Here is a 21306-nt window from a genome sequence, read left to right as displayed (position 1 = left end):
ATGATTTAATAATGTGACCTCACAAACCCTTGTAGTGACTAACTGAAGTGGTTGCCAGCAATCTGGAATTTTCTTGCTTAAAATTCTGCTTGATTTTCCTTTCTATTCTTAAACTATATTGATATTCCTCAAACTTGAATGTTATAAGAAGTTGGGGGTTTTAAAATGCATATTCCCAGGCCCTAGCCTCAAAGATTGTGGTTTCATAGATTGGGATAGGTTTACAATTTGAGTTTTTAATAGCACCTCAGATATATCTAATACAGGTGATGCACAGACCACACTTTTTAGGGAAATATTTCACTTAGTGAAAGCTCTGTATCACAGAGCTTTTTTTAGACTGGCTAACCTAATTTTTAAATCTTTCTTTAAAAAGCTTTCTTGGGGCCAACCCAGTGATGTAGTGGCTGGGTGCACGCGCTCTGCTTCAGCGGCCCAGGGCTCACAGCACTGCTTATCAAGCCATGCTGTGGCAGTGTCCCATATAAAGTGGAGGAAGATGGGCATGGATGTTAGCCCAGGGCCAATCTTCCTCAGCAAAAAGAGGAGGATCGCGGGGCCGGCCGGGTGGTGCAGCGGTTAAGTGCGCGTGCTCCACTTCGGCAGCCCTGGGTTCGCAGGTTCAGATCCCAGGCGTGCACCTATGCACCTCTTGTCAAGCCATGCTGTGGTGGCGTCCCATATAAAGTGGAGGAAGATGGGCAGGGATGTTAGCTCAGGGCTGATCTTCCTCAGCAAAAAAATAAAATAAATTTAAAAAACCCTTTCTCATTACAGAAACAGAAGATCTGTGGGAACTTGACTTTGCAGCATCACATGCTGGAACCTGTTCAGCGGATTCCCCGGTATGAGATGCTCCTTAAGGACTACCTAAGGAAACTGCCCCCTGATTCTCCAGACTGGAATGATGCTAAAAGTAAATACTTTCCCCCAACTCCTTTTCCATTATGGGATAATTTAGTGGCCACACAGCCTTGTGGTTCCAAAGTGAGATAGGTCTCACAGCCACTTTAGTAAAAATATTGCTGCCAGAAAATAGCCTCACTGGAAATTATCAACACCTCAATTAGGCAAGCACTTTTGAACCCAAATCACAGGTTTAGAGCAATGCAAATCACATTTCTTATGCTGGTTTCACGTTAATCATTAACTCTGAAATTTAAAACTATAGTCTTAGAGACATTTGAAATAGCAATACACAATTACCTTCTCACAGGAAGAATACAACCATTCAGAATTACTAGTGCTGCTGGTTAATTAAATAGGTTGATGCACACCAAGAAAGCTAAGATGACATTTACTGTGTAAAAATAACCTAAGGAAGTTGGCTCTACATACCCCAAAACAGAAGGGAAAATGGTGCTTTTTAGTGTCAGTTAACATTTTCCCCAAGAAGACTTTATTCCTCTTCTGTGAGTTGTCTTTTATTTTTTCATTGGATCATAATGAAAGGCATTTTAAGCTCAAGAGTTTCAATAATAATTTTGCTTTCTCATGTACTTTAAAAAATCAATTAACTGCGAAGGGAAGAATGAAAATTTAAGAAATGGAAATAAGTTAGTATTCAACAAGTACTAACGATACTGGTATACAATCTTAAAATGTTGCTTCTTTCCCTAATAATTTCTTGTCTTTTGTTATAAGTCAACCTTGATAAGAGATGAGGAACACAAAACACAATCTTTGGTCTTGGAGCGTGGGTCTTTTTTTGAGCGCAGCCTGTCTCTCCCACCATCCAAGTGAGTCGGTGACCACAGGACCTTCTCTTCTCCCCTTTCTCTCTCTACAGTTTAAAATTATCCTGACTTGTCTTCTTCCACTTTCTACTTTTCACTCATCTGGCCTGAGTGTTTGGTTTTAGTGGCAGAGCTAGTGGTAGGATTGGAGATGGGATCGCCTCTGCTGCTACTCAAACTGGTCCCTTAGGCAGTGGCCTATCTTCTTTTGTTTTCCTCCACCTTGGATCCTGTCTGGAACGCACAGAATTGCCCAAATCGGGATGGTTCTCCAAAATGTAAATAAAAATTCACTTTCTTCTTTACTCAAAGACTTTGACTTCACCTAAGGCGCGTATGTCAAAAATGATAAAATTGGCGACATAGTAGGGTATTTTATTACTCTTTTTGGTTTCCCATTGCAACTTACACTAAAATTCCAAGGGAATCATATAAGTGCGTTTAAAGACCTAAAAGGATAGGGAAAAGCAACAAAAGTCCATTCTGTTCAGCAGTGGAACAAAGAAGACAGAAAATTTGGTCCAGAGGTGGTTGTGATAACAGAATTTAGCAGACCAGCATTCACAAGATAGAAGAGAAAGAAAGAGAGCAGGACATGATTTAGATGGAGAGCAGTCCTGGAGCTCCTACCTTGCCCAAACCAAAAGAGTTCCCATCCCCATCTCGCTGCCACCTGCCCCAGCAACAACACCCTCCATGGGCATTGGCATCAGAAGGTTCTCTTTCAACTGACCAAGGCTAGAACTGTGAGTGTGTTTTCCCAAAGAAGCTGGTTATGCTTAGTAGTTAATTTGCTCATAAAACTAATGAAATACTTACTACTGCTGAAATGGTGTAGAACTTTGAGTCAGAAGACCTAGGTTCAAATTGGCCCTACAATATCTTACTTGTGTGACCTTAGCCGAGTCACAGTGCTCTCCATTGCTTTCATCTGCCAAATGGAGCTAATATACTTTCCATTCAAGGTTGTATAAGAATTAATTGACATAATACGTATGAAAGCGCCTGGCAAAAGTGCCTCGTACCAAACTAGTGTATATGGTGTTTGTTGATTTTGAACACTGCTTACAAATGAACTTTTGAAAGTATCCAGTTTGTAAATGGAAATTGCCCCTGCTTTTGTCGTGTGTCTTTGGTCTCAGATTTCTTCTTCTTGTAGTGTATGTTACTCAGCTATCTAGTAGCATAGTAAGGACAAAATATATTTATTTACTTTTCTTTTTTCCCATTTAGAATCACTTGAAATTATATCTACAGCAGCAAGCCATTCTAACAGTGCAATAAGAAAAATGGTAAGTGGTTTTCAGAGGAGAAAGGAATCTTCTAGTTAGATCATTGTCAATAATATAGCATAATATTATCTACAGATTTGGGCCAAAATGAATTGATACAGGTGAACCAAAAAGATTGTTTACAAAATGTTTAGTGTTATCTGGAATAATCCTCTCTTCTCCCGGGTTTCAATTTGCTCATAACTGATACATTTTATACCAAAATTTATGCTTGGTCCCAATCCCTTCTGAATTGTCCATATTTTAGCTAAGGTCTTTGTATTATTAAAGCCACTGAGGTGAAACCTCCTTATATTTGATCTTGCTGTTTTGTTTTAATTTCCTAGGAGAACCTAAAGAAGCTCATAGAGATTTATGAAATGTTGGGAGAAGAAGAAGACATTGTAAATCCTTCAAATGAACTAATAAAAGAAGGACAGATCCTCAAACTAGCTGCTCGGAACACATCAGCACAAGAACGCTACCTTTTCTTAGTGAGTATTATAGTATGAACAAGTCACATAAGAATAATTCATAAACATTGTTATATATGTCTTAGAAAAGTAGGATGCTTGCTTGCTCACAAAAGCAATTATATCTACCTGGTTTAGTCAGGATTCCACATAAGGGAATGTCCTTAGTAACTGAAACTTGTTCTTTCAAGGACACAAATCTTTTTTTAAAATATTTTTCTATAATTTTTCACATACTGAAGACAATTTAACCTTCCCATGATGATCATAGACATCAGCTTGTATGTGGGTATGATATGCTTTCTGAAATCCTCCTTTTCTTGTTTAGATTTTCTCTTTCTTGTCATTCTTCTAGGCGAATGGGTACCATCTCCTGGATATTTTGTAGGCATAATATTTCCTGACAACAGTTCTCTTCCTAAACTTCTCTAATCACTAATTTTTTTTTTTTTTTTTGAGGAAGATCAGCCCTAAGCTAACATCCATGCCAATCCTCCTCTTTTTGCTGAGGAAGACTGGCCCTAAGCTAACATCTATTGCCAATCCTCCTCCTTTTTTTTTTACCCCCTTTTTCTCCCCAAAGCCCCAGTAGGTAGCTGTATGTCATAGCTGCACATCCTTCTAGTTGCCGTCTAATCACTACTTTTAATCTTTCTAGTTGGAAGAAATATATAGCCAAAATATATAGGCAGGGTTGTAAAACTTGTGCCTGAAGTATCTTTGTGAAAAATACATGAGTTTGCTGCATAGTTCCTTTCACTACAGTCAGTTCCTGTCCCTTTCTTTACTTCTGGGAAGTGACAATTAGTCTGAGGCTTATCTCAATGTAAGAGCTCTTCCTGGGACATCCAGGCCATTATATTTTTAGTCTCTGTTAATTCCACTTCCTTTCTATATCTAATGATATAATAATAATCATCGTAATAGCTAAACTGAGTAACAATAAGCTAACATTGAGTAATAGCTCAGTAAATGCTGGCTATTATTATGATTGTTATTAAAGGCAAAGAAATAGAGACATATTGGTAAAGCCGCTGCCCAGTGACTGGCACATGATGCATTCTCCGGATGTTACTCACGTCTGAGTTTTCTGCAGCAAGGCAGTCATCTCACCAGCCATAGTATGAATTGTCATTGAGCGCTTGGAGGTTTCTGTTGTCTGGTTACAGCATCCCTTGAAAGGAAAATTTATAGGAATTAATGTTCAGTATCTCTCATTTTTTAAAAAGAACACTTGGTCCCCATATGACTCACAAGTTCTACTCTAAGTTTGTACAAGTCAAGAAAATTAAAAGCCTACGTCTACATAAAACATGGACATGAATGTTCATAGCAAAATTATTCATAATAGCCAAATGTGGGGACAACCTAAATGTCCATTAACTGATGAATGAGCAAACAAAATGTGGTATATCCATGCAATGGAATATTATATGCCAATAAAAAGCAATAAAATACTGAATACATGCTTCATGGATAAACTTTGAAAACTGTGTCAAGAGAAAGAAGCCATTCACAAAAGGCCACACTGTATGATTCCATTTATATGAAATGTTCAGAATAGGCAAATGCATAGAGGCAGGATGTACGTAGTGGTTGCCTAGAGCTGGTGGGGAGGGTGGAGGAAATGGGTATAGTGTTTCCATCTGGAATCATGAAATGTTCTGGAATCAGATGGTGCTGATGGTTGCACAGTTTACAACTATACTAAAAACCATGAATTGTACATTTTAAAAGGGCAAGTTTTATAGTATATGAATTATATCTCAGTAACTTTAAAATATTTATAGATATTATCCAAGTGAACTATAAAAATCTTCATTGAGTTCAACAGAAGTACTGCGCTTTACAGAGGTTATACAGAGAGCTAAATATAAATCAAAGATGTGTGATGTCCTGTCAGGGTTCAGAGGTCTATTTGTTTTGAAATGTAGGTTTTGTTATTCAGGTATGGTGAAGCCACCAGATCAGGAGACGCTTGCCATTGAAAAGACAGTTATACTCACAGATCCGAAAAGAAGGGGGCGTGCCACATCACGGGGGCTGTACAAGAAAGCGCCAGGATCAGGAGGCAGAGGGAGCAAGCAGAAAATGTGGACAAGAGCCTTTATTTTGGTTTCTGCCAGAAGGAATGGGCAAGGCAGGGTAAATAGATTTAGGATTCACTAGATTAAATAATTTCATCAGGTTCTGGGGCAAAGGGGTTGTAGGGCAGGGGAATACAGGCCCAGAGTATAAGAGCTCAATAAAGGAGGTGGTTGGGGTGTGGGTTCTGGATTGGTTGGTTTCCATATGAAAGGCATGCTTGCAAGTGAGTCATTTACTATCTCTAGGAATTGATTAACCCTGAGGGTCAGTCCTTCCAGTGTCAGCAAGGCCCCAAGATATCAAAATATCAAAAACACAGATTAAAAGACATATTTAGGGGCTGGCCCGGTGGTATAGTAGTTAAGTTTGCGTGCTCTGCTTCAGCAGTGTGGGGTTTCGTGGTTTTGGATCCTGGGCGTGGACCTACACTGCTCATCATGCCACGCTGTGGTGGCATCCCACATACAAAATAGAGGAAGACTGGCACAGATAGTTAGCTCAGCGACAATCTTCCTCAAGCAAAAAGAGGAGGATTGGCAACAGATGTGACCTCTGGGCCAATCTTCCTCACCAAAGAAAAGAAGACATTTAATACACATTTCTGGTCAAAATGCCTGGGAGTCAATATCTTACCCTTGTCTCTACCTTTAGGTGCTTAGGTAGTATTTCTTTCCCCTCTTCCGCATTAGTGTTAGTTTCTATAGTTAAACGTTTAGCTCTGTCTAACCAACTGTCTTGGTTTAATTTTCACATTTGAGAATTGTTCTGGAAATAGTTTTAGGTTGAATACCTTGATGCAGAGCCAAATTAAGCAGCTATTTGGAGGACAGGTGGCAAAGAACCTTGGGGGGAATACAGCAGTAGTAACTTTGAGGAGAGGACCCATCTGGTTTTAGTTATTATAAGCTATCAAACATATCACGCCATTGCCTCCCAGGAGAGTGGAGTCATATGACAGGAATTTTAGGAAAGCCACATGCGACTTCTGAACACCATCTGAGAACCATTTCCTGTGGTGTTCATTCTTTTAATCCTCCCCCTCCAGTACTGTACTTGTCACAGAATCTCTCCTCTCACCAACGCACTTTTATTCCCGTAGAGCATCTTGTTTTTTTATGTGTAGAAACTTCAGAAGTACCATTTTTATTTTGATTCCTCTCTGAAAAGAAAATGAGGGCTAGTTTTCTATTTCCTACTCTGGAGATATTACACTTGTCTGAAAAGCCAAATTATATTTAGAATCTGGTTTCGGCTTTCAAATGATCTTCACGTGTTTGCGTGTTTGCTTGCCTCCATACCATACTTTTTTATATTAATGTAGGGTGCTCTGTTGACTAAGTAAATAACCACACCTGACATCTGAAAGTTTACCAAAAAAAAAATGTCCCATAGAATGACCCAAGAGGTGAGGTTTTATTCTTGGCCCTTTGGAGTTCTGTTCCGTATTTCCTTGTAGCTTGACAGATTTAGGTTTTTTTCTGTTGACTTATTTAAACTTTGAATACAGACCAGGCACTGGAAACTTGTCCAATAATGTACTTTTACCTTCTAAAACAAACTTTAATGAAACTGTCACTGGTGAGACATGACATGAATTATTTCAGTCAAAAACATTTTTAAGAGACTTGAAATAAATAGTTGAGGAACACTGGAGATCAAGAAGGGGGAATGTGGGGCCGGCCCCGTGGCTTAGCGGTTAAGTGCACGCACTCTGATGCTGGCGGCCCAGGCGCCGGGCGCGCACCGACACACTGCTTCTCCAGCCATGCTGAGGCCGCGTCCCACATACAGCAGCTAGAAGGATGTGCAACTATGACATATAACTATCTACTGGGGCTTTGGGGGAAAAATAAATAAATAAATAAATAATTATTAAAAAAAAAAAAAAAAAGAAGGGGGAATGTCCCTATGCTTTTAATAAAATTGAGACTGGCTTCTGGGTTTTGGCACAGCCAAGCACTTCTGGAGTTCGCCTTGCTGAACAGAGATTGCTTGGTCAATAACTACTTCTGAGCTGTGGGCATGAACAAAAGAGATCTCCTGCACTGACAGGGAAAGTCAGTCTACTCGCTGCTACAGTTACTGTAACTTCCTCTTTAAGTCCCAGCAGAAACCCAAAGGGAAGGTGATGGTGGCTTTTGCCACAGGAGCAAGGTTCACGCTACCTAATTCTTTTACGTACATGGCATCTACTTCTTTGTAAGCAATCTTTCATATCCTTCAAGAGCTCTCACCTTCACCTCTGGGAAGAAGAAAAAGGTATTTATTGACTAGCATTAGATTGTGATCTGAGTTATGGAAGGTTAATATATAGTTACTGACCATTTAGAATGTGAAGTCACACTTGGGGAGAATATAATAAGGGAAATGTAATCCTGAAAGCATGAAAGGGAAAGAGAAACATATCATTATAAGATAGTCTGTCATCTTGTATAAGAATAACTGCAAAAAGCAAATGCTGAGAACTTCCATATTCATGGGCGTGTGTTTCAATAAAATAACAAGACTGCTTAAAACTTTATAAAGTAAACTTAAGTACAAGTATTGGAGAACTCCGAAATTTTATGCCATAACATTACATTTGTCACTCAGTTTGCAGAAAAATTGAGTGGTTGTTGCTGTCTTGAAAGCGTGAGCCCTGTCCATTTTGGTGGCGGTGCTGCAGATCCTGCTGTACCATTCACAGCCTTGATCAAATCCCCTCCTGAGAAGGCATTGATAGAAGAGAGCAAGAAAAGTTAACACGAACAGTTAGCAGGCAAGCTGTTGCCTTAATCAAGCTGGGATGGTGATGAGAACCTTTCAGAGTGTTTTCAAATCTCTAAATCCCATGTACTGCTCTTGCCATACTTAGAATACAGTGGACAGTTAATGATAAGGCATAGGTTATTAGTGTCCTCTTCTAGAAATGTAAATGTGAAATGTGGTGCTGAGATATATCTGATGAAATGTATTTAGTGCCCTTTTATTTTTACATTATCCAATGTGGAAATGAAATTTATGAGACTGGTTACAGAAAGCTGCAAAATAGTGTATGAGGAACAAGTGGTGAGAAATTGGCTTTCAGAATGAGTACAATGGACAGTGTCACATGAACATGTTGAAATGTTTTAAATATCCATCAACCGGCGTGAGAGGACCTGGGAGAACAGGACATTTTTCCTCATTTAATTCTCTAAACAACCCGTGACTTTTACAGATAATGATCCTGAGATATGCAGGGTTACATAGCACATACGGGTTTAAGTCCCCAGTTGCTCCTGTAGAAAAATATATGTCACCCTAGAAACCATAAATATGAAATAGGAAGATAAGTGTGGACCTTCTTTAGGAATCTGCCTACAAATTAACCCAAATATTTAGACTTTCATCCTTTTGCACATTTTAATATATTTCAAAAGTGAATTAGGGCCGGCCCCGTGGCTTAGTGGTTAAGTGCGCGCGCTCCCCTACTGGTGGCCCGGGTTTGGATCCCAGGCGCGCACCAACGCACTGCTGCTCTGGCCATGCTGAGGCCGCGTCCCACATACATCAACTAGAAGGATGTGCAACTATGACACACAACTATCTACTGGGGCTTTGGGGAAGAAAAAGGAGAAGGATTGGCAATAGATGTTAGCTCAGAGCCGGTCTTCCTCAGCAAAAAGAGGAGGATTAGCACGGATGTTAGCTCAGGGCTGGTCCTCCTCACAAAAAAAAAAAAAAAAAAAAAGTGAATTAAATGCCCTCCCCCAAATCGTTGCTTGGTCCTCATTAGCAGGGGCTGTTCTTTGTTGATGAGAAATGAGGCACTACACATAATTTGATCCAGTTTCAAAATAAAGTCTTTCAATTTAAAGGTAGGTTTTGTAAAAAAAGATCTTTCAAGTCTCTTTGCTAAAGTAGACGACTTTTCCTTTGCTAAAATAGATGACTTTTCTGTTAATTCATACATAATAAATTCTTAAGCAAGATGTGGGCCAATATGAAACAGTGACTTAGTTTTTTACATAGGGTTTAGTGTGCTAACCCCGTATGTTCTAATGAAACTTAAACTGATAATATGGCTATTTTTTTTACCTTAATATTAAACACACTGGTAAAAATAATTACTAAATATTACTTTTTTCCTCTAACAGCTATTGTAGACTTGCTCTCTCAGACAGAACAATTAGAAATTTTGTTATCTAAGGGCTTCAACTTATATGGTTGAGAACTGAAGTTTCTGGTATATAGAAGATCCTTAATAAATTGTTGCTGAATTTAGTTGTATAAATTTCCTTGATAGTACAAAATGATGATTGGTTTACTTAAATATCAAAATATTTACGAACCGACAGAGAAATATGTTACAAATATTAAAATATGATAATTTTTTTTTCTTTTTTTTTTTTTTTTTTTTTTTTTTTTGTGAGGAGATCAGCCCTGAGCTAACATCCGCCAATCCTCCTCTTTTTCGCTGAGGAAGATGGCCCTGGGCTAACGTCGGTGCCCATCTTCCTCCACTTTATATGGGACGCCGCCACAGCATGGCCTACCAAGCAGTGCGTCGGTGCGCGCCCGGGATCCGAACCAGCGAACCCCGGGCCGCCGCAGCGGAGCACGCGCACTTAACTGCTTGCGCCACCGGGCCGGCCCCTAAAATATGATAATTTTGATACAAGCATAACATCTTAATATAATATTTAAATAATTTTGCTTATAGAAAGTATGACATTCCCTGGAAATTCCTTGAAATTTTTGTCTGGGGCTACTTCCAGTGTAGGTCACCTTTCTCTCTTTCCTTTGTTTTCCTGTTTATTGATATGTGCCTCCTTGCAGTTCAACAACATGTTGCTGTACTGTGTGCCAAGATTCAGCTTGGTGGGCTCTAAATTCACAGTTCGAACGAGGGTTGGCATCGATGGAATGAAAATCGTAGAGACTCACAATGAGGAATATCCACACACTTTCCAAGTATCTGGGAAAGAGAGAACACTGGAACTGCAAGCCAGGTAAGAGAACCATTCCTATCACACAGCTTTCCGAAAGCATCAGAATGAATCATAGGACAGAATAATTCTGAGCATCTTTCCCAAGTAGATGCTACAGACGTCTAGGATGACTCTGGTTGGACATAAATGGAGAGATGTAAGCTCTTGATAGGCACGAATCATGCCTTCTCTTTTGATTCATCCATGATGCCTAGGATACTGGTTTTCAGACAGTAAGCATTCAGTAAATTAAATTGACTCTTCAGATTTACAAGGTGCTCAGAGAATGAAGTTGTTGCATTCAAGCCAGAGTTTTAAGTCTTGTAGGTAAAGATTCTCCCCTAACCCTTCCTCCCTCCATCCTCCCTTTTAGTGCATAAATATTAAAGATGTTTATTATTCCATGCTAAATATTGAAGGTTTAACTATCAGTCCTTCAGAGGCTCTGCTTTCATGATACTTGGCATTTTGATGGAGAGAATGTTCGGAGGATGCAGGGTGGAAAAGGTGATGATTTTCCTGCTGTAGTTGGAGGATACGTGAAGGGGGCCATTTGGAACTGTAGTGGCCTCCAGCAACCAGGACTTCTGGAAGGGGTGGCTGTTCTTATGTGCTTTACTGAGTGGGAGAGAAAAGGCTCAAGGTACAGCATCCATCCTCCTAGCATAACCATGTTTGGAAAGAAAAATACCTGAGCACCACTGCAGTAGATCACAGCTACCTCATGTGTGAGACTCGGGAAGACAGAGTGCTGTCAGGTTTTGAAATATCTGCTTTAGGAGACTGTCATCTATTTATTCTATAAAGCCCTAGCATGGTGAAAATTGGGATACTCCAGAAGATCACTGATCAGAGGGTTAAGTACCAATCCCAGCTCTGATGGCTCTGATACCCTAGAATCTGTGCAGAATCAGAGAGTCCTTCTGTTCCTTTGCACCAATAGCATTGGTTCTGGTTGCTCAGGTGAATTCATCCTGCATCCTGTACTTAGTAACTGCATAAGAGCTTAAACTTCAGACTTTCAAAAGACAAATCATTTTAGTAGGAATCTGCCCAGGGATTCAGGGAATTGGTGAAATTACAGTTATGGAAGATGTGGCAAGCTGAGAAAGTTTGAAGAAATGGCCAGCTAGTTCTTTGATTTCCCACAGAAAAAAATATACTAACCCTGGCATTACTTAGGGAACTGCCAGGGGACTTCTCTGAGGATTAGAAGGAGTTTCAAGCATGAGTTAAAATGGTGGAGGACTTGACTTTGAATGTCACAGTTTTCTTACCTTATGATGGTGGGATTTGGGCCCCAGCCATCAAACCCAAGAGAAGAATATATGGTGCTGTGCTTGGAGGCTCCTGACCTGCGTCCTCACTCAGTGGTTGACTCACTGAGGGATTGGCCCTGGCCACAGGGAGGACTCATCAATAGTTTTGATCATTACAGAAGTCTTCATTGCAGAAGAATGAAGGTGCTGCTGGCTCTGAAATATCAGTGTACTTCCAAATCTGCAAACTCCAGAGGTGTCTGCCCAGCAGAAGAGAGATTACCAAGGTTTCTTGGATTGCCTAAATGCCCTCCATTAGCAAGTTGGGCTGTTTTTATTCAGGATGGGGCTGATTCACAAGGAATATTCTTAAGTACAGGCAGTCATCACTTTGTAGAGTTACAATATGCAGTACTGGATACATTCTGATTAGTATCGAAAACACAGTCATTTTTTCTTAAATTTCTTATTCCCCTAATCTCATGGCTCTAGTTATATTTATGATTATATGGTGAGTTGAAGATCTGAATTAAGTGATTACTTTTCATCTAGTCCATAATGACTCTCTCAAGAATGGAGACAAACACTGAAGGTCCCAGAAAGTTAGAGTGTCAGAGGGATTGCATGGAACCCCAAATTGGTTATATATTTGGAGATATTTAAAGAAAATTCACTTCTGAAGCCTAACTGGGAAAAAAGGGTTCTGCTTTTCTTGCTAAATGAGTCAGCCTCAAGACTGACCTCTTCCTCTTCCATATTCAAAAGAATATAAAGTATTTAGTTTTATATAGTTTTTATTCAATGGTTTTTCTATTGCTAAATGGATATAAAAATATAATAATGAGTAAATTAAACAAACGAATAAAAACATATGCCATGACTGAGAAAGTGAAACCACAAGCATTAAGACTCAAGTTTCTTTGCATTTAAAAGGCTAAAAGCAGCTAACAAATAACTATGCTCCAGGGCAATAGAGCTGATTTTGTGGGGGCAGGGCATAGTAGTAGGGAGAAATCTTTTTTGCGGGGCAAGATTGAAGCACCCGCCACCAAGGTTCTTGGCCCAAGGATCCCCAGGTGAACAATAAGCAGAATCTTCCATTTGAAAGGCACAGATTCCAGCAGCATTCCTGGCACATCATGGCGCTCAATAATAGATTTGCTGGAAAGATGGATGGTGTCACAGGAGCAAACCTCCTGCCAGACTCATGCAGTGATGCCTGTGGGACCGAGGCATGTGACATTCAGGCTGGAGTGCAAACTTAGTCCTAGCTACCAAACACATGCAGACAAACAGAACCCACTTTTTGACACTCTTCAAAATCCCTCAATTTGGAGATTTTACTTAGTCCAGAGTCCAAAGGGGAATTTCCTAATATAGTATATGACAGCAGCCAGCTATGTAAGCTACTGTTACTGAACCAGGTTCATTTTTTTTTTTTTTAAAGATTTTTATTTATTTATTTTTTCCCCCAAAGCCCCAGTAGATAGTTGTATGTCATAGCTGCACATCCTTCTAGTTGCTGTATGTGGGACGCGGCCTCAGCATGGCCGGAGAAGCGGTGCGTTGGTGCGCGCCCGGGATCCGAACCCGGACCGCCAGCAGCACAGTGCGCGCACTTAACCGCTAAGCCACGGGGCCGGCCCACCAGGTTCATTTTTGCCCGTTGCATAAGAAGCCAGTCTCTGAAAGGACAAGGTTGCAGCAGAGAAAGGGTTTTAATCATAAGGCAGCCGAGCGAAGAGGCAGGAGAATCAATCTCAGATCTGCCTTCCCAAAAATGGGGACTCAGGGATATTTATGGGGTGGGGGATAACATAGTCTGAAGTGTGGGGATAGATGATTGGAGGTAAGGAAAAGTGAGGTGGTTGATGATCTGTGCAAGTGTAGTCCAGCTTCATGGCTCTTCGTAGGACATATGTTCACAAAATGGCGGTGCTCCCATGATTTGAGGGTGGAGTTTTTAGCTCCCTGACATCAAAGGGTCATTTATCAGTCATCCGCACAGGCCCAGTTGATGAGTTGGTGGTCTTAACCTCCCTGAACTGGACAGAGTTGACTCTCAGTTTCTGAAAAACTTGAGCACCCCACTTGTTAGCATGGTGACCCAAGTGTCAGAGATGTTATCTATAGGGTGGGCTTTAGTAATGCCTTATCTAACTACTTTTGTAAACAGACAACTAAGTGAGTATAGTTAAAGCAAGTTGGCCCCCGGTTTTACTACCTGCAAAGGAGATGAAATAAAGAAAATTTGCCTCAACAGGAAAATAGGAGACTTGACTATAGTGAAGGAAATTGTTTCCCAACAGAAAATTATTAAATACTGGGGTCCATTAATCTGTGAAACTTTCTTCCTAGAGGCATTTAAAATTTTTGTTTTGCTTTATAATGGGTTAGGTATGGTATTGCCTGAAGCCTCCTAGCAAAATAAAATTAAATTGTTTACCAAAGGAAATGTTAAATAGCTCCCTAAGGCCCTACAAAGATATTTTAGATTCTTGAGGATAATTGTAATCCTTTCTAAGATGGCCTGTGACTAGTAGCCTTTAAATGCCTCGTGTGTTTTCGTAAAGGTGAATTAGAAGACTAGTTATATATCCAGTATAATGTTAGATCTAGAGTTAGCTGATGTATGCAACAAGATGATGGCTTTTAAACTTAATGTCAGGGTAGTAATATTAATGGAAGCTAAACTTAACTCTCCCCACCAAAAATTATGTGTACCCAAGTAAGTGGATGGTCTAAAACTCTGTTTAAGAATTTGTTTGTTCAATTGCCAGAGATTCTGTTTAATTTTGATTGTAACTCCTTCCTGGAAATCCCTGAATTTTCCAGAAAGTTAGAACAACATTAAAGCATAGCTTTTTACCAGGTGTAACTCATTAATGTTCTCTGTATTCACTTTAATTTTGTTTTGTTTCAGTTCTGAGCAAGACAAAGAAGAATGGATAAAGGTAAATGTGATTTCTATTTCCATTTTTGTTTTTTGGTAACTCTGTATGTGTACACAAATGTACCCATATTGTCGTATTGTGCACATATTGTAGTCATCAAAACAACATCATTTAATTTTTAAGGTGATTCCCATCATAGATATTTGTTTAATAAAGTATTTTCATTAATTTGCATGTGATACTTTTAATGTATGCTTTGAATTTCATTTATATTTTAGGCTCTGCAAGAGACTATTGATGCTTTCCATCAGAGGTATGAAACCTTCCGAAATGCAATTGCAAAGGATAATGACATTCACTCAGAAGTTTCTGTAAGTTGGATTAAATTCTTTTCTCTTTGCAGTTGCAGAAGATCTATCTAGTCATTTTGTTATCTATGCTTTTTCCTTTGCAATGCCAGCACTGGCTATTTAGGCAGAATCTCATTCCTTCTTAGATGAATACAATAGTGAGTGCCTTTTGAACTGCTTAAACTTCTTTGAACCTTTTATTTCTTTTCCTGGGTCTTGGGTTTCAGAACATGGTATGAGCAATGTTGTTAAAGTGCTTTCTTAAAAAAAAATAAGTAAATAGATAAAAGGAAATGACAGATTTTTTTCTATTAAAATTGAATCTCGGGCTGGCCTGGTGGCGCAGCGGTTAAGTGCGTGCTCTGCTTTGGCGGCCTGGGGTTCACAGGTTTGGATCCTGGGTGCACACCGATGCACCGCTTGTCAAGCCGTGCTGTGGTGGCGTCCCATATAAAGTAGAGGAAGATGGGCACAGATGTTAGCCCAGGGCCAATCTTCCTCGGCAAAAAAAGGAGGATTGGCATCGGATGTTAGCTCAGGGCTGATCTTCCTCACAAAAAAAATTAAATAAATAAATAAATAAATAAAATTGAATCTCTCTTTCCTTTGTTAGACTGCTGAACTAGGGAAAAGAGCCCCACGATGGATCCGAGATAACGAAGTAACAATGTGTATGAAATGCAAAGAGCCTTTCAATGCACTGACAAGAAGAAGGCATCATTGTCGAGCATGTGGACATGTAAGTGAGATTTCTTGGTCATTAAGGTTGCTAGTAACTAGATGAGTGTTGTAAAATCATCAAAATCATTTAACTGATAAACTTGTTTTAGTGACAGCTATGTGAAGAACACTGTGCTGGGTCCTGGAGAAAAAATGGCAAGCAAAATGATACCCGGCTTCACGTAGCTTACATTCTAAGAGAGAAAACAGACCAGACTCAAGTAAATAGACAAATAAGCAATTCAAATTACTATAAATGCAAGAAGGAAGTAATCAAGAAGTTAAAATGGAGAGTAATGGTAATGGAGAAGGATTTGGAGCCAATTTTACTTAGAAAAATGAAGACTTATCTGAAGGGTTGATATTTAAACTGATGCCTAAAAAGGGAGGAAGAGCTAACCATGAGAATGGAGGCGGGAAGAGCGTTCAAGCAGTGAGAGTGTGTGTGTCAAAAGCCCTGAGGTGAGCAAGAGCTTGGTCTATTCTTGAGACTGCCGAGAGGTCATGTGGCTGGAGCACAATTAGTAAGGAGAAGTGTGGTGTAAGAAATAGGAAGAGAGAGAAATAACCAAAGGAGTTGATGTCTTTGAGAAAACAGGTGGAACCTGTAGCATAAGTGGAAGTCCAGGCTTTTGATGGGGACAGGAAAACTTCCTCTGTTGTGACAGAAAGAAAAAAAGAAAAGATGGATGCAAATGTGGGCGTGTTTTTGATTTGGTGGTGGGAAATGAGAGAATTGAGGTCTGACGATATCCATATTTTCATTAAGTATGAGGCCAAGTCATCAGCTGAAAATGAAGGGGGAGGGAAGAGGGGTGTGGAGATTCGAGAAAGAGGGCAAAGTATGAAATAGTTGTCTCTGGGCAGGGAGAAGTGAGCCTACCAGAGAAACAAAGGTGGACTGCTAGGTGCCATTAGAGGTTTATGGTTATAAATTTAAAAGGGACACCCTAGTCCGTTTAATGGCTGTGATGTTTCTCTAACAAAATTGAGCAACTCAAGCTAGAGAAGGCCGATGACAGGTTTTCAGTGATTGGTTGTTTCATATGGAAAGAGTGAGGAGGAACAAAGCATGAAATGAAGCTGGAGAGAGGTAGTAGCAGGTTTTGGAGGGCCTTGTAAACCAAGTTGAAGATTATATACTTTGTTCTAAAAAGCAATGAGTAAACAGAGAGACGGGTGGGCCTTTGCTGTCATGATCTAACATATTATTAATATGCTTTAAGTGCAACAATTCTTGTTGATAGTTCTTTTAGATTATTCCCACACTACAGATTTATTCTTCCTCTTTTCCTAAGTTTTGACTTAGGAAAAATTAAAATTGATAGCAAACATTTTTTTTTCCTCAGGGTAAGACTTTTTTAAATTTATCATTGACTTTGCTTGAAATATTTCAGGTATTGACATACGTGCCTTCAGTAAGCAAACAAACGTGTTTGTGGGTTATCAAAATACTATATGATTTGAAAATAAATGAGATATTAGTTGATATAAATTTGCAGATACAGACATGTCTAATTTCTAAATCCTAATTTCTTTTTTTTTTTTAATTTTTTGTTTATTGCAGTAACATTGGTTTATAACATTGTATAAATTTCAGGTGTACATCATTATACCTCCATTTCTGCCTAGATTACATCATGTTCACCACCCAAATACTAATTACAACCCATCACCACACACATGTGCTGAATTATCCCTTTCACCCTCCCCCCTCCCCCCTTCCCCTCTGGTAACCACCAATCCAATGTCTGTCTGTATGTGTTTGTTTATTGTTGTTATTATCTACTACTTAATGAAGGAAATCATACAGTATTTGACCTTCTCCCTCTGACTTATTTCACTTTGCATAATACCCTCAATGTCCATCCATGTTGTCACAAATGGCTGGATTTCATCGTTTCTTATGTCTGAGTAGTATTCCATTGTGTATATGTACCACATCTTCTTTATCCATACGTCCCTTGATGGGCACTTAGGTTGCTTCCAAGTCTTGGCTATTGTGAATAACGCTGCAATGAACACAGAGGTGCATGCATCTTTATGCGTTGGTGTTTTCCTAGAGTAATTTCATTGTAATTATAAGAAAACAATGAACAAGTTTTTTTATCATGAATTTTACATACTGTGAACCTAACCCAAAAAATTTACTAATATTTATATTTCTTAAATACAGTTTGTCCCCTATAAATTGGGAGAAAATATGCTTCTAGAAGCAAAAAGATAATTATTTTTAGTGGAGGTCGTAATAGTTGATAACATTGTGAAATTTCAATTGTACATTATTATTTGTTAGTCACCATATATATGTGCCCCTTTACCCCTTATGCCCATTCCCCAACCCCCTTCCCCTCTGGTAACCACTAATCTGTTATCTTTGTCCATGTGTTTGTTTGTCTTCCACATATGAGTGAATTCATACAGTGTTTGTCTTTCTCTGTATGGCTTATTTCCCTTAACATAATACCGTCAGGGTCCATCCATGTTGTTGCAAATGGGACAATTTTGTCTTTTTTATGGCAGGGTAGTATTCCATTGTATATATATACAAAACATCTTCTTTATCCATTTGTCAGTCGGTGGGCACTTGGGTTGCTTCCACGTCTTGGCTATAGTGAATAATGCTGCAATGAACATAGGGATGTATAAGTCTCTCTGAATTGTTGATTTCAAGTTCTTTGGATAAATACCCAGTAGTGGGATAGCTGGGTCGTATGGTATTTCTATTTTTTTAATTTTTTGAGAAATCTCCATACTGTTTTCCATAATGTCTGCACCAGTTTGCATTCCTGCCAGCAGTATCTGAGGCTTCACTTTCTCCACTTCCTCTCCAACATTTATTATTTTTTGTAAGAAGATAATTTTTTAAACTGGAAAGTTTTTTTTAATAGTTATCCTATAATAATTAGAAAAAAATACCCTTCACTGGGCAATAACATGCATTTGCATTATAGTCACACAAGTACATGATTAAAAACTCTAATCAGTGCATGAAAAAAAGCACAGGGAACTTTAGTGTCACAGTAACAAGAGATGTGCTCTAATCTGGAAGTTGGCAGAGTCTTCCTTGAGGAAGTGAGATTTGAGTCAACATCTGAAGGATGAACAAGTCAACACACTGAAGCAGAGATGAGAGAGGGAGACAGCATAGCACGTTAGGGGCTGTAGAAAGCCAGTGTCACTGAAGATACAGGGAGTTAAGAGGAGCAGATTATGCAGGAATTTGTAGGCCATGATTAACAATTTGTTCTTTATCCAAGAGCAGAGGGAAGACTTTGAAGGATTTTAAATAGAGGAGAAACATATCAGATTAACATTTTTAAGAGGGCATCTGGTGCTGTTTAGAAAATAGCTTAGAGGAATGTAAGAGTAGAAGCCGAGGGCCAGTAAGAATGCTACAAGGACCAGTCATGATGCTATAGTAGTCCAAACTAGGTCATTGATAGCTTGGACTCAGATGATCAGGATGATGTAGAAAAATGGACAGATTGAAAAAATACCTAGGAGGTAACGTTAGCAGGACTTTGTCATATGGCGACTCTGTAGGGGTGAGATAAAGAGAGTGTCAGGGATGATTCCTAGGTTTCTGACTTGCCATGGCTGGTTAGATGGCTGTGATATTTCCTGTCATAGGGAGCACTGTGAGAGGGGGACAGGTTGGGAGGTGAGGAGGGGTAAGGAGAGAGCAGAGGGCAGGGAAGATCATGAGTTCACTTTGGGAGAATATTGATGAAACATCGAGAGGAATGAAGAGTAAAAGTCTGGACCAAGCCTTTGAAGATCTCCTACCTTTAGAGGCCAGGAAGAGAAGGATGAGCAAGCAGAGCCCATCACAAACACTGTAACACCACGATAAATACTCCTAATGTTCATGCGATATTCTTAGTCTAATAAAATTTTGCCTTTTATATTTAACTCTTGCTCATTTATTATTACTATAACTGATTATTGCTTAAATATTATTATTCTTTAAATATGATTATTCACTCTTCATTATCTTTTTAAATTGAAGGTGGTTTGTTGGAAGTGTTCTGATTACAAAGCTCAACTTGAGTATGATGGTGGTAAATTGAACAAGGTTTGTAAAGACTGTTATCAAATAATAAGTGGATTCACAGACAGTGAAGAAAAGAAAAGAAAAGGAATTTTAGAGGTATGAAACATTGAAATGTTGGCTATCTTTTAGATTTTCATGGAAGAACATAGAATTTTTTAACCCTGAAGAATACAAATAACACATTTTATTATTTCTCTTAGTATTTAACAATTTGGAGAATGACAAGCAAGATTCATCTTTTTGTTCTATATTCCTGAATTTGGGGATCATACTTGGTTGTATAGAAAGAAGAGAGGTGGTGCTGTGTTAAACCAACATGCATTTGAGAGTAAAATATATTGATTTTGTGAAGGTAGCTATAGTCAAATATTAGAGTATTAATTGTCATCTCTTCTAATGCCCAAATTATTACAGTATATTTTTTAATAGAAAAGCTTTTCTCTCAGTTTCATTATATTGGCTTTGAAAACACTGCATGAAATTATTAAAATTTAGATTAAAGTATTACCTGAAAAACTGTTCCAACTTATTGCATTAAAAGCAACATTTAGGGCGGGCCCCATGGCTTAGCGGTTAAGTGCGCGCACTCTGCTACTGGCGGCCGGGGTTCGGATCTCGGGCGCACACCGACGCACCATTTCTCCGGCCATGCTGAGGCTGCGTCCCACATACAGCAACTAGAAGGATGTGCAACTATGACATACAACTATCTACTGGGGCTTTGGCGGGAAAAAAAAAGGAGGAGGATTGGCAATAGATATTAGCTCAGAGCCGGTCTTCCTCAGCAGAAAGAGGAGGATTAGCATGGATCTTAGCTCAGGGCTCATCTTCCTCACACACACACACAAAAAAATTATTGAAATGTCTTGCAAGTGAGTTGACTCATGTTTTAGAATAAATTCAGACCTGCAAGCCTGGGAACTATAATGCAGCTTGTATCTGAAATGAGTTTCATACCCAAAGATACTAACAACATAAGGAATAAATTATATTAAGGCCTTTGTGGCAGAAGGTTCAAGATAGCCTGGAAAGTCTATGAAGAATAGGCTCATGATCAAAAGTCTGTGTATCTAAAGTCATACACATACTTGGTTTGTTAAGAATTTCTATGGTTTATGAAGAATCAGTGAGTGTTTATTGAGCATCTATGCTATATAAGCATACAAAGGTCATTTCTGTTAACTGAAAAAGGATCATAAACTTCGAGGTCCATTTGAAGGTAAACTATAGGCCCACAAGCTAAAGGTATAACTGAATTCTTTTAGGATATAGATGTTGCTTGTATGGCAGACCAAAGTGGGGCTTTCTGGGGCAGGGAGGGTAGAACGACGCGCTTCAGTGGCTCCCAGGAACACAGCCTCAAGACTTAACAATGGATGAGACTGGCATAGTATAATGAATCAAATAACTTGTTTTGAAGGGTGACTTTCAGGCTGTATCTATGAAATAAAAATCTCTAAGTAGTTTTAAGTATTATCTCAAGAAAAATTTATACTTGAGGAAAAA

At 39.1% G+C, this 21306-nt stretch overlaps 1 protein-coding gene across 5 annotated transcripts in view; it reads left to right on the top strand.

Annotated features, from left to right (window-relative positions):
• FGD4 (FYVE, RhoGEF and PH domain containing 4) overlaps window positions 1–21306 on the top strand; it is a 206326-nt gene that overhangs the window by 176125 nt on the left and 8895 nt on the right. For 4 of the 5 annotated variants that reach the window (XM_058558530.1, XM_058558533.1, XM_058558531.1 and 1 more), the window contains 8 exons: window positions 778–916; window positions 2970–3028; window positions 3355–3501; window positions 10369–10541; window positions 14703–14733; window positions 14952–15044; window positions 15637–15762; window positions 19756–19896. In XM_058558530.1, the coding sequence (XP_058414513.1) occupies window positions 778–916; window positions 2970–3028; window positions 3355–3501; window positions 10369–10541; window positions 14703–14733; window positions 14952–15044; window positions 15637–15762; window positions 19756–19896 (909 nt within the window). Of the gene's footprint in view, window positions 1–777; window positions 917–2969; window positions 3029–3354; window positions 3502–10368; window positions 10542–14702; window positions 14734–14951; window positions 15045–15636; window positions 15763–15853; window positions 16206–19755; window positions 19897–21306 lie in introns of those variants that run through there. The other variant, XR_009222557.1, reaches the window with a different exon arrangement.

Source organism: Diceros bicornis, chromosome 17 (assembly GCF_020826845.1).
Source record: "Diceros bicornis minor isolate mBicDic1 chromosome 17, mDicBic1.mat.cur, whole genome shotgun sequence".
Taxonomy (NCBI): domain Eukaryota; kingdom Metazoa; phylum Chordata; class Mammalia; order Perissodactyla; family Rhinocerotidae; genus Diceros; species Diceros bicornis.
Note: the sequence above shows the minus strand (reverse complement) of the source record. Positions and strands in the feature narration are given on the sequence as shown.